The sequence below is a fragment of the Grammomys surdaster genome, unplaced genomic scaffold (genome assembly GCF_004785775.1).
Source record: "Grammomys surdaster isolate TR1022 unplaced genomic scaffold, NIH_TR_1.0 354, whole genome shotgun sequence".
NCBI lineage: Eukaryota > Metazoa > Chordata > Mammalia > Rodentia > Muridae > Grammomys > Grammomys surdaster.
Window position 1 is genome coordinate 114554 of NW_021604773.1, and position 15239 is coordinate 129792.

General features: G+C 51.4%; 1 protein-coding gene across 1 annotated transcript in view; it reads right to left on the minus strand.

Annotated features, from left to right (window-relative positions):
- Ehd2 (EH domain containing 2) overlaps positions 1–15239 on the minus strand; it is a 19261-nt gene that overhangs the window by 1913 nt on the left and 2109 nt on the right. The window contains exons 2-5 of the mRNA XM_028779548.1: positions 13854–14313; positions 13322–13419; positions 7026–7438; positions 1885–2049 (exon numbers count right to left, since the gene is read on the minus strand). Of these exons, the coding sequence (XP_028635381.1) occupies positions 1885–2049; positions 7026–7438; positions 13322–13419; positions 13854–14257 (1080 nt within the window). The 5' untranslated portion in view covers positions 14258–14313. The remainder of the gene's footprint in view (positions 1–1884; positions 2050–7025; positions 7439–13321; positions 13420–13853; positions 14314–15239) is intronic.

Sequence of the window (15239 nt, forward strand, 5' to 3'; positions counted from 1 at the left end):
GATTCTAGGCCATGCCCTCAGCTCCTCACTGGGGGATTCTAGGCCACACCCTCAGCTCCTCACTGGGGGATTCTAGGCAGATACTCTGTCACTAATGAGCCCAGTCCTGTTTTACGTTTCTCCCCCTTTGAGCCAGAGTCTCTTCTAACCCAGGCAACCCTCCAACTCGCTGTGTTAAGAGATAGTCTCAAACTTCTGATTTTTCTGCCTTCACTTTACAAATGTCATCACACACATGTATGTACCATCAATTCTCTTTTGCTTATTTTAAACTGTTTCAGACATGATCTTTATAAGGTGTGAGCATTGGCTTTCCATTTTGTTATCTTCCCGTCTCAGCTTTCCAAGTAGCTGGGCATGCTAAATCACTTTAGAGTCTGCCTGCCTATAGGAAAAGCTTATATACACTTCTTAGCATGCAGGACAGCCAGCTGGCCATGTGACTAAGTTCCAGCCAATTGTCTTTAAGCACAAGTTGCATTACCCAGTTTAATATGGTACCCACAAGCTGCATGTGGTTATGTAAAGTAGCTTAATCTAGAATTCCATTTTGGTTTTTTTGAATTTATTATTTTTATATTTGTGCATGTGCTTATACTAGTTCACGTGTACTGTATATATGCAGGAACCCACAGAGGCATGAAGAGGGTATCACATCTCCTGAAACTGGAGTTACAGATGGTTGTGAGCCACCACGTGAGCCATTCATTCTGGGAACTGAATCTGGGTTCTCTGAAAGAACATGCATGTTCTTAACCATTGAGCCATCTCTCCTGTCTCTTTTGTTTTTGCTAGCTATCGACAGGGCCTGACTATGCAACTCATCCCAGGCTGGCCTAGAACTCTCTATGTAACCTAGACTGGCCTTGAACTTGTGATCATCTCTCCTTTGCACCTCTCCCCAGCACTGGGATTGATAGGTAAAGATCAACATACCTGAGTGTAACTCAGGTTTAATATGGTCAGAGGCTACCATACTGGGCATTACCGCTTGGACTATTTCCATTAAAGTAAAATGTAGTGTCCTTAAAGAAAGACACTTTCTCCTTTCAAAGATAGGATCCGATGGGTGGTGGTGGCGCACTCCTTTAATCCCTGCACAGCCAGGGCTATACAGAGAAACCCTGTCTCGAAAAACAAAAAAAACAAAAAAAAAAAAAAAAAAAAAGATAGGGTCCTATGCAGCCCAGGCTAGCATCGAACTCCTTCCGTAGCTAAGATATCCTTGAGTTCTTGACCTTCCTGTCTCTACCTTTCAATTGCTTAGATTACTGGCATATAGGACCTGGCCTAGTTCCTCTCTCTTTCTTATGTTAAAATATTTATTTTATGAGTATGGAGTGCTTTGCCTGTGTGTATGCCTGTGCACCACATGTGTATCTGGTTCCCGTGGAGGTCAAAAGGGCATTGGATCCCCCAGAATTGGAGTTATAGATGGTTGTGAACTGCAATGTGGGTGTAAGTCTAGGAACCTAGGACCCCTCCAAGGGCAGTAAGTGCTCTTAAGCTCTGAGCCACTGCCCAGCCCCCCTCTCTCGTCTTGCTGTCTGGAATGCAGGCACAATTACTGGAGTTTCTGTAGCCATTAATACCATGAGAACTCTTGGTTATGGGCAAACATGGAAAAGAGAAATACAGTTTAGGTCCTAGGCTCCATAGTAGGTTGCCTGACCCTAAGTATATTCAAGTGACTAAGAGGAAAAAGTAACTTCCATGTTAACTACTACTATACGTTTCCTCTGCACTCTGTGACTCTAACTCATAAAGCCAGATTCCCCTGGATAAAAATGCCACACAGGCCTCCAGCCTTCCAGGCCCCATTCTCAGAACCCCCAGCAAACTCTCCTCAACACCCTGCCTCCCCATCTGGAGTGGGCCCCCCACCTGCATCTTCTGGCAGTCAGGAAAGTCTCCAGGGGAGATGTGGTGCTCTAGCTGGATCTTTGCGAAGATGACAGGCAGCTTGAGGATCAGTTGCTTCTTTTTGTTTTCCTTTCCGAACACTGAGGGCATCTCTTTCTTCAGGTAGCTGATGATGTAAGCGTGCACCTGTAGAAAGGCATAGTACAGTCACCAGGAGGAGGCTGGGAGTGGACAGGGCCTGGGAATCTGCATTCCTTTCTCTCTGAGACAGGGTCGCTTTAACCCAGTCTGGCCCTGAACTCCTGGTCCTCCTTCCTCCATCTCCAGAGTTCCAGGATGACAAATGTGCATCCCTGTGCACAGGTTTCCTCCTGGGATTGTTAGAGAAGGTTGCACTATGTACTCCAGGCTGGATTCAAACTTGCAACCATCCTCCTGCCTCAGCCTCTTCAATGCTGAGAGTGCAGCTTCAAGCCACCATGTCTGACCAGAACTTCTCTAATATGTTAAAGGCAGGTAAACCCCCACTATCTTATCTAGTGGAATTCAACCTAAGCTTCCCTCTCTGCTAAACCATCTCAGCTTCTCTCAGCTGTAAGCTCCTGCAAGCTGGCCTCACCCACATACCAGCCCAGAGCTGGGACTTGCCTATCTCCTGTTCACATTCCTACCCAGCTCCACAGCCTGATGCTCTCTCCAAGGCTCTTGGGCTCAACCCAGAACAAGTTGCCCTTAGCCGTGCCTAGCTCTGCAAAAGGATGTCCAAACTCCACCCATCCCACGGAGGCCAGAGACTGGACACTTTAGTGTCTTAAGAATCCTTGAGTGGTCCAGTTGCACTTAAACTAGCAATCTTTCTGCCTCAGCCTCCTGAATGCTGAGGTTAGAAAGACTTCCATTTGTTGTTTGCATTGAAAAACGTTTACATGCGTATGGGTGTTTTGTCTGCATGTCTGAGCACCATATGTGTACAGTACCCACAGTTGCCAGAAGAGGATATCAGATCCTGTGGGACTAGAGTTAGAATTGATTGTAAGCAGCCATGTGGGTGCTGGGAACCAAAGCTGGATCCTCTAGAAAAGCAACCAGTGCTCTAAACTGTCGAGCATCTTTCCAGCTACCCCTCAAGGATTCTTAAGAGCCCACTCCTCTCCCTGATTGGCTCCTACGGCTGCCCCCACAGCCTCTCCCTTGACTTTCCCCTTCATATACTGCTCACCAGCATTTCTCAACGACCAGTACACCAACATTTCCCCCTCCCCAGGGCGTGTGCATATGACCGTGCTCTCTGCCTGGAGCTCTGCCCCAGTCTTCCCACTGAGTTTGTCCATGAAAACCAAGAGCCTGTGTCATTGCCATCTGCTTCTCTCCAGCCTGTCCTTTTCACAGTTGGGCTGGAGTCATCATTATTTTATCTAACCACTCCATTTCCCTCCATCAAACGACAAGCTCTGCCGGCCAGGCCTTTATCTGTTTCCTCTGTCTCCAGTCCTGGGACAATATGCACAGTGTCACTCAGGAAATCATTGTGGAGAAAAAGCCACCGAACTTGAGAACCTTTGAACCATATTCTCATAAGTTATTGAAAAATAATCAAGGGTGGCAGAATAATGAAACTCAGGCATGTCTGCTGTTTACAGCCAGCTCCATCATTGGACAGGCATGTTCAAATGGAAGATCAATAAGGCCGGGGATATGAATGGGCAGGGGTAAAGATGCTTGTCTCCAACCCTGAGTTGAGTCACTGGGACCCACACGTGGAAGGAGGGAACTCACACAAATTGTCCTCTGGCCTCAAGAGACAGAATGTGGCATATGAATGCATGGACAGCACATATATCATGCTCACACAGGATAAAATAAAATAATCAAAAAAATTCAACAATGATTTAACCACTGAGCCATCTCTCCAGCCCTCAACAATGATTTAAAAAAATTAAATTCTTCCCAGATCTTGTCTACAAGCATACAGCATTCTGGAGTCACACCTTCTAGTGGTTTATACTTCCACCAAAGGGCAGAGCCAGAGAGCCAGAGAGGTCATGCACGTTTTGCCTCGTACAAATATGAAACTGAGGCACTGGGGTGGGTTACAGAGAACCCTTAAGGAGCAGCTTTTTGGCCTTAATGGCCTTGCACCACCAAAGGACAGCGTTTTCAAGGGAGGTTAAAGCCATGTTCGCTGTTATTGGTGACCAGACCAAGTGTGTCCTGGATCATTTGTAAGGGGTGTGTGTGTGAGGGTGTGCCCACGAAGTGGGATGGCATCATGAAGTTTGGTCAGAGCCAACCCTGAAGACTGAAACACAGAGGCACCAGAGGAACTAAGGACGAGTTTGCAGGACTAGGGGAAAGCATACCCTACAGGTCAGAGAGGCCAGTCAGGGTAGGGGTGTGGTCAAGATGAAAGTCACTGCCTGCTACCGGGAGTCAATGGAGAAAGTGCGTGGTTGAGCAGAGAAAGCCGGTAAGGAAGAGCAGGGCTTGCCAGGAAAGTAATGAGGAGAGGGGCTAAAATGGCTGGCCGACGGGAAGGGTTAGGGTTTGAGATAGTGGGTCACTTGAGAAGGACAGGACCTGCCAGAGCAGGTTAATGAAGGATGTGTGGGGATGTGGCCAGTGAGAATCCGCCATTGGGGAGGAGGTGTGGCCTGCTAGAGTGAGTTAACGGGAAGCTTCTGACTGAGAGAATAGGCTAATTAGGGGCGCGGCCTGAGGATGGGCAAGGACTTGGCAATGGGGAGGCGTGGCTTGCTACTCAAGGGGTGTGGCCTTCCAGGGTGGCCCAAATGGGAGGGACAGAGTCTGCGAAGACCGTGGTAGGGGCGGTCCTGCTGTGGCCCCCGTGGCAGAAGGAGGCAGGCAGGAGCGCTGATGGCTTTTCCAGAGAGGAAGCATGGGAAGGTGGCAGGAAGAGATAAGGGGGTAGCGTGGGCAGGGCCGGGGCGCAGGTCGGACGCCGGGGTTTGTCCTGAGTTTCCGGAGCCACCTCCCTCCTGGCCGGGGCGCCAGGTGTCCGGCCCTTTTCCTTGGTCCCGGTGCCGCGGGGCCCAGCTCTGGCTTCTGCTTCCCAAGAGTGTCCCTGCAGCCGGAAGTGAGGGTGGGCCAGGGGGTACTGAGAAAGCGAGAGGGAGAGGTGGGAAGGGAGAGAAGACTAGGAAAAGAGTATGAACAGGAGGAAAGAATTGGGAAAGGGAGATGTTGATGGGGACTCCGTGACCTAAGGACGCCTCTGGCCGCCTGGGAAGTCTCCCTGGGCACCTGGTGCTCCCTTAGCGGATTCCTGCAGTGAGGTTGGAGGTGGTGATTCACTCTTCTCCAGCTCTTTAAACCACACCTTGGATGCCTCTACCACCTAGAACCTTCTTGGCCTCTTCTCCTGTCCAGCTTCCTGCCCCACCTCCTCCCTGGCGGCCTCCCTTGTGAATGCTCCATTCGGCTCTGAAAGCAAAGCCCTTGCCTCCCTCTTCCTCTCTGGGGCCCAGCCCGAGGCAGACTATGTCTTCCAACCCCCTAGGTTCTTCCTAGACATGAATCCTCTCTCCAGGAGGCAGCTTGAGTGCAATCCTGTCACCCTGCTCTAAAGCTTTCCGTGTCTCCCTGGTACCCCTAAAACATAAGATCCTTGACGTAGTCCATAGGATCGGCAGTGTTCTGACTCCCACCACCTCCTCAGTCTCACTGAGTATCCCCACAGATGCCCTCTCCTCTACGAAGCCTTTCTGATTCCACCCGGCCCGGAGACTGGACCCTCCTTGGCTATCACTGCTATGGGATGGATCTGTCTGTCTTCTCCTGCAAAGATTGAGTCCTGAAACTGTCCTGGGGCATTCAGACCTGGAGCCTCACTGGGCAGGGCAAGAACAGCCTTGACCATCGCTGCGTCCCCACCATGTCCCAGCAGAGGGCGAGGGACAGAAGTGACTTTGTTCAAGCTGAAGTTCCCCAGAGTGTCATTCATTCCATAAATATTTACAGAGCAATTCAGACCCAGGCGCTGGAGACACTCACTGAAGGAATTCTAAGACGCCAGGTATCTGAGTACTTGAAAATGGAGTTGAGGAGGCAGAAAACAGGGGCCCCTGACAGGCTCACATGAGATGACAACACGGGGGTTGTGGGGCTGGGGGGTCACAATAGGGTTAGGGGTAAATCTAGAGCAGATATGCTCATTAAAGGAGTGGCACCTTCCTGAGAAGGTGACATTTGAGTGAGCCATGTGCAAAGTCAAAGGGAAGAGAAGGCTACCCAGAAGAGCAAGCTGTTAAGTACAAAAGGCCCTGATGTGGGTGGGATTGAGGCCGGTGTGAAGTGCAGTGGCTGATGGGAAGGGAGTGAGAGGTGAGGAGGTAGGGAAAGGAGTGAGCTGCTGTGTTGGTTTGAATCAGATTGAACTCTCCTAGGTTCTTGTATTTGAATACTTAGTCCCCAGTTTATGGAACTCTTTGGGAAGGATTTAGAGGCCTGGCCTTGTTGGAGTAGGTATGTCACTGGGGGTAGGCCTTTAGGTTTTAAAGGACCACAGCATTCCCAGTTAGCACTCTCCTGCTCTCTGTCTTGTGCTGTCTTAAGCGTTCAGCTGTTGCTCCTGCACCATGCTTGCCTGCTGCCAGCCTCCCCATCACAATGGTCATGGTCGCTAACCCTCTGGAGCCAGGAGCACCAGTAACCTTTTCTTTTATAAGTTGCCATGGTCATGGTGTCTCTCCACAGCTACAGAAGAGTAAGACAGCCACCAAGAGGACTTGGCTTTTGTTCAGTGGGATAGGAGAGAGGAGCCCAACGATATGATGGAAACAAAGAAGGAAACATGCAAACTCAGGGCAGTGGTAGAACTGGGACCCTCTGCACAGTCCATGCTGCACCAGAGCAATCCATCAGGAGAATTAACTGGGACCTAGGTGGTGCCTACCTAGCTGCACAAGCAGAAAAGAAAGAGAAAAGATAAATCTGTCCAGCCTCTTCAAGGCTTCCAACTTAGGGCTCCTATGACTCCTTCAATCCTCCAAAGCCTCGCAAAGTCCTCCCCAATTCCTCCCCCAAGTACTCCTCAATTTCCTTCAGTGCTCATACAGCCTCCTGACTTCCTCCCTCATCTCCTGATCTCCCTTTCAATCCTCCCTCAATTTTCTCGGATCCTCCCGTGGACCCGATGTGCTCACCCGCACCAGCCGCGCCCGCTTCACTAGGTCGTTGAGCTTGCGCAGCGCCGCGTGGCGTGGTAGGCCTTGGATATCACGGAAGAGGTCCTGTTCCTCCAACTCGAAGAGACGCCGGTTATCCGGCACAAGGAGCGGCTGGGACCAGAAGGAGCCAATGTAGACGCGAAGGACCTCAGGCGTGCCCACCACCTTGCCCAGCGCCCACATGAGCGCCCCGTAAACACGCATCAGCTGCTGCGTCTCCACCATGTCTGCCTTGTTGAGTACCACGCGGATCTTGTCCTCGTGGCCACGCAAGGCACCAATGGCCTCTGAGAATTCATCGGAAATCTCCAGCTTGTGAGCGTCAAAGAGCAAGATGATGAGGTCCACGCGCTCAGCAAACCAGCGCAGGACAGCTGGGAAGTCGTAGCCTGGAGCAAGCGGGAGACGGGGACACAAGGAACAGTTCTTTAGAGCTGACACTGGATAGTACAGATGCTCAGAACGGTTTTTTGCTTTGTTTTGTTTGTTTGTTTGTTTGTTTGTTTTTGTTTTTTACAAGACAAGATTTTTCCATGCATCCCTGGCCGTTCTGGAACTTGCTCTGTGGGCCAGGCTGCTCAGAGATCCGCCTGCGTCTGCCTTCCTAGTGCTGGGATTAACTAAAGGCGTGGGCCACCACTGACAGGCCGCATGTTGTTAACTATGTTAATTCCTGTGCATGCCAAATAGCCCGGAGCCATAACTGCCACTTCTCAGCACCCAGCGTTTGACCAGACCCCCAAGCCATCTGGTTCCCTAGGATGAGGCAGCCATGCCCCCCACCCCTTGTCACTGCCTCCATCCCCCACCCCCGTTCCTACATCCTTGGCTTTTTCATTCATTCCCTAGGCAGATATCAGGGATTCGTTTTAACATGGATGTACTTATGGGCAGTTAAACTCCTGAGGCATGGGGCCTGTAAGATGGCTCAGAGTGGACAACTTGCAGTTGTCCTCTGGCCTCCTCTCATAGGCTGTGGCATGTACCCACCTCGAGCCACACAAGAAATAAAATGTAATAAAAATACTTTTAGATGCTAAGGTTGGAGGCTCAGCAGTTCAGAGAACACACTGCCCTCTCAGAAGACCCCAGTTTAGTTGGTGCCCAGCACCCACAGCAGGTATCTTACCACCTCCTGTAACTCCAGCGCCAGGGGGTCCCGAGTTCTCTTCTGGCCTCCTTGGGGACCTGTATTCATGTATACATTCACACTAGGACACATATGCATAAACATTTTATATACAGTTTAAAATGTCATTTGTGTGTGTGTGTGTCTGTGTGGGTTTGTGTACACATGTGTACAGGTGCCCACAGAGACCAGAGTATGTCAAACAGACTGCCTGCAGCAGGAATTTTGGGTGGTTGTGAGTTACCTGACTTGGGTGGCTGGGAAATGAACTTGGGTCCTCTGTAAGAGCAGCAAGTGCTCCTAACCACAGAGCCAGCCCTCCCACGTACACACACTTCAAAATTCCTGAAGTGGCTAGAGATGGTAGCGCATGCCTTTAATCCCAGCACTCAGGAGGCAGAGGCAGGTGGATCTCTTTTGAGTTTCAGGCCTGATCTACAGAGTGAGTTCCTGGAGACCTAGAGTTATATATTAGACCTTGTCTCAAAGAAAAATCCTAAAATGATCTCAAAGAGACTCCCAGTACTTATGAGCCCACTCCTAACGCCTGACATGCCCCTGACAAGGGCCCTTCCTGGGACTTGTTGGATGTGCCAGCAACTGAGTGACAAGAGGGCAAGATACTAGGACAATTTTCTCGTGTGTGTGTGTCTAGGTATCTGTGTATGTCTCTGTGTGTTTATCTGTCTGTGTGTATGTCTATGTATCAGTGTATGTCTGTGTGTGTCTGTGGGTTTATGTGTTATGTCTGAGTGTGTCTCTGTATGTCTGCTCCTGTGTGTCTATGTGTTCCTGTCTGTGTGTATGCATATGTATCTGTGTGTCTGTGTCTGTCTGTCTGTTTGTGTGTCTGTCTATGTATGTATGTGTGAATGTCTGTCTGTGTTTGTATGTATGTCTGTGTGGTTGTCTGCTCCTGTGTGTGTGTCTGTTTGTCTGTCTGTGTATGTCTATACATCTGTGTGTCTGTCTGTCTGTCTGTCTGTCTGTGTGTATGCATATGTACCTGTGTGTGTCTTTGTATGTGTCTGTGTGTATATGTATCTGTTTGTGTCTGTGTATGTCTGTGTGGTTGTCTGCTCTTGTGTGCGTCTGTCTGTCTGTCTGTGTGTGTGTGTGTGGGAGGGGGTGCACATGAGTACAGATACCCATGGAAGCCATAGATGTCAGATCCCCTGGAGGTAAAGTTACAAGCGGTTGTGAGCGGCCCAGTGTGGGTGCTGGGAACCGAGCTTGGTTCCTCTACAAGAGCAATTTGCACTCTTACCCACTGAGCCATCTCTCTAGTAGTGCCATGGTCTTGACAGCATGTATGTTTGATGATTAGTGTGCATCCAGTCCCTCATTCATTCATTCATTCATTCATTCATTTCTTTTCCCATTCATGCCCTTCAATACTTCTCACCTTTACTCATTCACTTGTGCATTCACTGATGAGCGAAGCTTAGGAGCGCTGAGAGTACAAGACCGACCCTGACCTGTCAATCAGGAGTTGCTGCCCTGCTCCCATTTACTGTGTGATAGTAGGCGAGCAGCTCAACCTTTCTGAACTTGCCTATCCCCTAAAATTAAAAAAAAAAAAAAATCTAGGCCGGGGCATGGCTGAGCATGCCTTTAGTCCCAGCACTTGGGAGGTAGAGGCAGGCAGATCTCTGTGAGTTCAAGGCCAGAGTTCCAAGACAGGTGGGGCTACATAGAGAAACCTTGACTCAAAAAAAAAAAAAAAAGGCTTATCTCTGGGAAAAACTGAAGATGGTGTGCTACTGTGCCAGCAGAAAGGGAGGTTGAGGTGACACCAACTCTGCCCTTAGAGTCTGGGGACAAATTTGTCTTCAGAGTGGTCAGGTTAGGATGTGGGGTTCCTGGAAGCTGTGGAGAGTTCCCTAGAGTCCCATGATCTGGCCTAAGTGTGGACTTCCTGGAGGAGAGGTTATGGAGCCAGCAAATGACAGGACAAGGGGACATCACTGATGTCCTGACTTGACCTTGGGGGTAGAACAGACTCGCTCATCCCGCAAAACACAATTATAGGCAGGCAATTAATGACTCCATTCTCCAGCCGAGGAAATGGAGACACAGAAGCCACGAACACAGGAGGCAACAGAGTAGGAGTCACCTCAGTAGCTGTAGCTGCTTATCCACACTCCCTGTCAAAGGCTCAGGGGGCAGCCTGGTCCTTGCTGGTGGGAGGGCAAGGAAAGGCCAGGTCAGTTTAGAGGCAGCAGCTGCCCCACACACACACATACACACACATACACACACACACACACACATACACACACACACATACACACACATACATACACACACACACACACACACACACACACACATACACACACATACACACACACACACATACACTAGCATCTACTTACACCCTGGCCTGGATTTGGAAAGTGTGTCTCATGGGGTTAAGAGGGAGAGAGGGAGGGAGGGAGAAAAGGAGGGGAAGGGGGGCAGGGAGGTTGAGTCAGCATAGGAATGGAGCCGTGGCAGAGAGACATGATGTTCACCCAAGAAAAACAGTTCTCCGTGTCCATCATCCAGGCACCTATTTTCCCCATGCAGCTAATTTAACCCTTCTCAGAAGTCCCTACAGCTTTCTCCCCATTCTCAGGTGGGAAACTGAGGCACAGAAACACAAGGTGGCTTGCATAAGTTATAGTTTCAGGGACTAGAGTCCGTGGTACTGGTGCATGCCTGTCATCTCAGTGCAAGAGCAGCTGAGCGAGGCAGGAGGATTGCCACCAGTTGGGGGCCAATTTGAAGCATATAGTGAGTTCCAGACTAGCCTGAACTACAGAATAAGACTCTGTGTCAAAAACAAAGAAGTGAGAAAAATGAGTAGAGTCCAGACTGGAGGTGTGCCAGCAAGACACCCCAGGCAACAGTCACACCAGGGCAAAGTTCCCCAGGCAGCCACACCTCTGCCAATGCACACCAGCGTCAAACAGCTGGATACATCAGGGTCTCCAGGAGCCAGACACAGGCTCCCAGACACATATTTATGTGTCAGAGTCTGGGACCTGCACAGATATGGGACGTATATACCATCACAAACAGAGAAATTAGTGCACTTTCCAGCACAGAAGCCCATCTGAACCCACGCTGTGCTGCAGTTATCACCGTGATGTCCAGGCTGGCCTCCAACTCGTCACAATCCTCCTGTCCCAGCGCTAGAATGTGTACTGCCACATGAGTAAGTTCTCTCTGGCAATTTAACACCTTTCAAGGTGCACAGGTATAACACATACAGACAAATACAGATTCAGACATGCATGTGCATGCACACATACACACATATTTTATAAATGTATAGAGTTATGTAACTCAATGGTAGAGCCCCTGCCTAGAATCCCCCAGTGAGGGGCTGGGGGCATGGCTCAGTGGTAGAGCCCCTGCCTAGAATCCTCCAGTGAGGGGCTGGGGGCGTGGCTCAGTGGTAGAGCCCCTGCCTAGAATCCCCCAGTGAGGGGCTGGGGGCGTGGCTCAGTGGTAGAGCCCCTGCCTAGAATCCCCCAGTGAGGGGCTGGGGGCGGGGCTCAGTGGTAGAGCCCCTGCCTAGAATCCCCCAGTGAGGGGCTGGGGGCGTGGCTCAGTGGTAGAGCCCCTGCCTAGAATCCCCCAGTGAGGGGCTAGGGGCGTGGCTCAGTGGTAGAGCCCCTGTCTAGAATCCTCCAGTGAGAGGCTGGGGGCGTGGCTCAGTGGTAGAGCCCCTGTCTAGAATCCTCCAGTGAGAGGCTGGGGGCGTGGCATGCTTGTTGTCTACTGTGTTCAAGGCACCAATACTGCAATAAAACAGCTTCACAGGATTCCTCTATGTCCTCCTGGCCCACACCTTCTCTCCAGATCTCATAAAATCACAACTAGTCACAATTAGAGGTACATAGCATACGTAGCCAGCAACTCACATACTTCCATCAACTCACACAACTTCAGAGTCATGGCCTCCATGTCGCGCATGTCAGCACACACCACCACAGACAGACACACAACCCACACCCATCACACACTACTTTCCCCAGGATTTCCCCAGTTCTCACCACCCCCATGAGTCCCCCTGGACAGTCAGGCTCCACCTCCTACGCCTCCAGGGCCAGAGGAAGGGGATCCCCGTCCCCACCCTTCTTCATCTCCTGCGGAAGCTGGGGCTTTGGGCTCCCTCCATCCTTTAGGCCCAACCCAAGGGCTAAGCACACCAGGAATTCCTCCCCCCTGCTCCCCTCCTCCCGCTGGCAGAGCACCGTGACCGTTTCTACAGCTGCCTCCTGTGTTTCTCCCTCGGGGCTGCTCTGCTGGAGAGCGGCCAGGGGCACTGGCACTTTTGGAGCCAAAGCCCTGCCCTGGCCCTGCCTCCTGCCTGGACTTGGGTCCCCTCTGCCCCACACTGTTGCCTCCTTTGCCCTAATTCCATGGCCGAGGCCTAGAGATGAGGGTGGTGGCAAGGATGGAAAGAGGGGCTGTGAACCCAGAGACTGGAATGGGGGAGGTGTGGGGGAGGGGACAGAGACCGGGATAGGAATGGGACTAAGAGGGTGGGCAGAGTGGGTGGGGGTGTGCTCACTGGAGGCTCTGCTGGAATTTACTCCCCGCTGCTCCCCCTGCACAGCTGTTTATAAATTCCAGGCCAAGCCTTGGCCCCCACCCAGGTTTTCCCTCTCAGCTTCATCTGCGGCCCAACCTCTGAGTCAGGAGCTCAGAGGGACAAGCGTGGGGCCCAGGGCCTCCCTGCCCAACCCTGTCTCTTCCTGGACTCTCTGAGGATCTCCTGCCCCCCACTCCCCTTTTCTATCCCACTTCTTCTCTCCCTTTCCATCCTCCTGGCCCGCCCAGACATGTGGCCGCAGCCTGTTTGCATGTGTTCACCCGCGTCTCCCCGCCCCACCACCAGCCCCATAGAAGGAATGCCTGTCTTCTGTAGCTCCATTTGCCTGCAGAGGGACAATCAAAGGAAATCCCAGTCTCTTCTATTAAATCTAAAGGTGCAGGCCTTTTTTTTTTTTCAGCCCACCTCCTGTACACACTGAAGTCCAGGCCCAGCCTCCTCCCTCAGACTTGCGTGTATCAGCCTCTTCCTCAAGACGCAAGGGTCCAGGGGGCCCCAGCCTCCTCCCTCAGTCTGGGCTTCCTCCTCACTCACCCCGGCTCACTCTCTGTTTGGCACCTGATAGGATGCCGGGCGTGTCGATGATGCTGATGCTCTCCAGGACTTGGTTGGGGAGCTGGGCGCACATAAACCTGGGGTGCGGGGAGACAGAAGGTCAGGGGTCAACGGAAAGGAGGGCAAAAGGAGATGTGAAGAAGGGACAGTAACGGTACCATAAAGAAAGGGAGGTGCAGAGGACAGAAGTCCCAGAAAGAAGAAAGTCCAGAGGCATCATGGGATCTATATAAAACTCTATCTGTGTCTAGGGATATCCCAAGTCACCACTGTTGTTACCTTCATTTTCCAGATGAACATAAGAGGCACAGAGAAGTTAAATCACTTGACCAAGGTTGCCCAGCATTCAGCGGCAGAGGCACAATTGGAACTCAGGCCCCAATAGGGGAGGGAACAGACGCAGGAAGGGAAAGAAGTAGGCAGAAAGAAGAGAATCAGAGCTGAGGACAGAAGTATTCTGAGACAGATGTCCCTCGCCCGCCCCCCCCTTCCTGGCTGGCAGTTTCCACACCTGTTGAGGAAAGTGTTTCCAAAAGGGTTGAGTTTGCGGAAGGGCTTCTCTGGGTCCACAACGAGGGCATTTCCAGGCACGGTGCCCTCTGTCTCGCCATGCATGACAGCTACGAAACAGTCGGTGGTGGGCTCGGGACCCACGCGGGAGCCAGGGACCTCCTGCTCCAGAAGGTACTGGATGAAGCTGGTTTTGCCGGTGCTATACTGGCCGGCCACCAGCACCATGGGTTTGCCATCGAAGTCAGCATCTTCGAGGGCCGGTGAATGGAAAGACCCAAAACGGTAGTGTTCCTCCAGGGGCAGAAGCTTTGTGCGATACAGCTCCTTGAGGGACGAGGTCACAGTGCGGATGGCCTCAGGTCGCTGGCCGCGAGCTCCGCCCTTCTTCAGCCAGCTGAACATGGTGACTTTCGATGCCCACTGGGTCACCCAAGGAGACTACAGGGTGGAGAGCTCACCTGCCAGAAGAAGAGGGAACACAACGAAAGAGTGCTAGACAGTGGTTACAGATGCGGGAGGAGCAGGGCGACCCAGTGATAGGAAGAGGGAGGGGGAGGGGCTAGCATGAGACTGACCATGGCGGGGTTCAAGAAGAGGAAGTGCTATGAAAAATAAAGAGAGACTATAGCAAAGAAAGGAACTGCTGGGGAAGGAAAGCATCCCCGAACTGGATATGGTTGAGTACATCTGTAATCCTGGGAAGCTGAGGCAGGAAGATCAGAAGTTCAAAGCTGGCCTGGGCAACATGGAAGACCCTATCTCAAAAGACCCACATCCAAAGAAACTCATTCCCAAATCCATGCGTCATTACGTGACACGCCCATCATTGAACATATTTTCTGTGAAATGGCTCACTCCGTGCTGCAAGAGCTATCGTCCAAGATAAGAGCCATAAAGTCCACTTACCTCCCAATCAGAGCCCACAGCTGAGGGCCTGGGCACCCAATAGTTAGTGATACCTGCAGAATTCCAGGCATCCAGAGGGGCACGGGAAACTGACTACAGGGTTAGCAAAGCTCTGGGAAAGGCTGACTTCTGAGCTTCTTGGTGGAGCACAGGCAAGACAACGGTCTTATGCAGAGGATGGCATGTACAAAGTCCCAAGGGTGGGGACAGGATCTTGGGGTCTGGGAGCTGAGAACTGTCTGTTGGGATTGCAGATCCAGAGGGATGAGAAACAAGGCTGTAGAAGCTACCTAGGTGCACCCAGGTCAGGAGGAGTCTTGTCATTGGAAAGAAGCATGAAAACTATAGGCCAGACACTGTACCAGCTCATATTTGGGGTATAGTGCTAGAACAGAACCCAGGATCTTGAGCATGCTAAGCAAACACAGTAGAGCCCCTCACTGGGAATTCTAGTCAGGAGCTCTACCACTGAGCCACG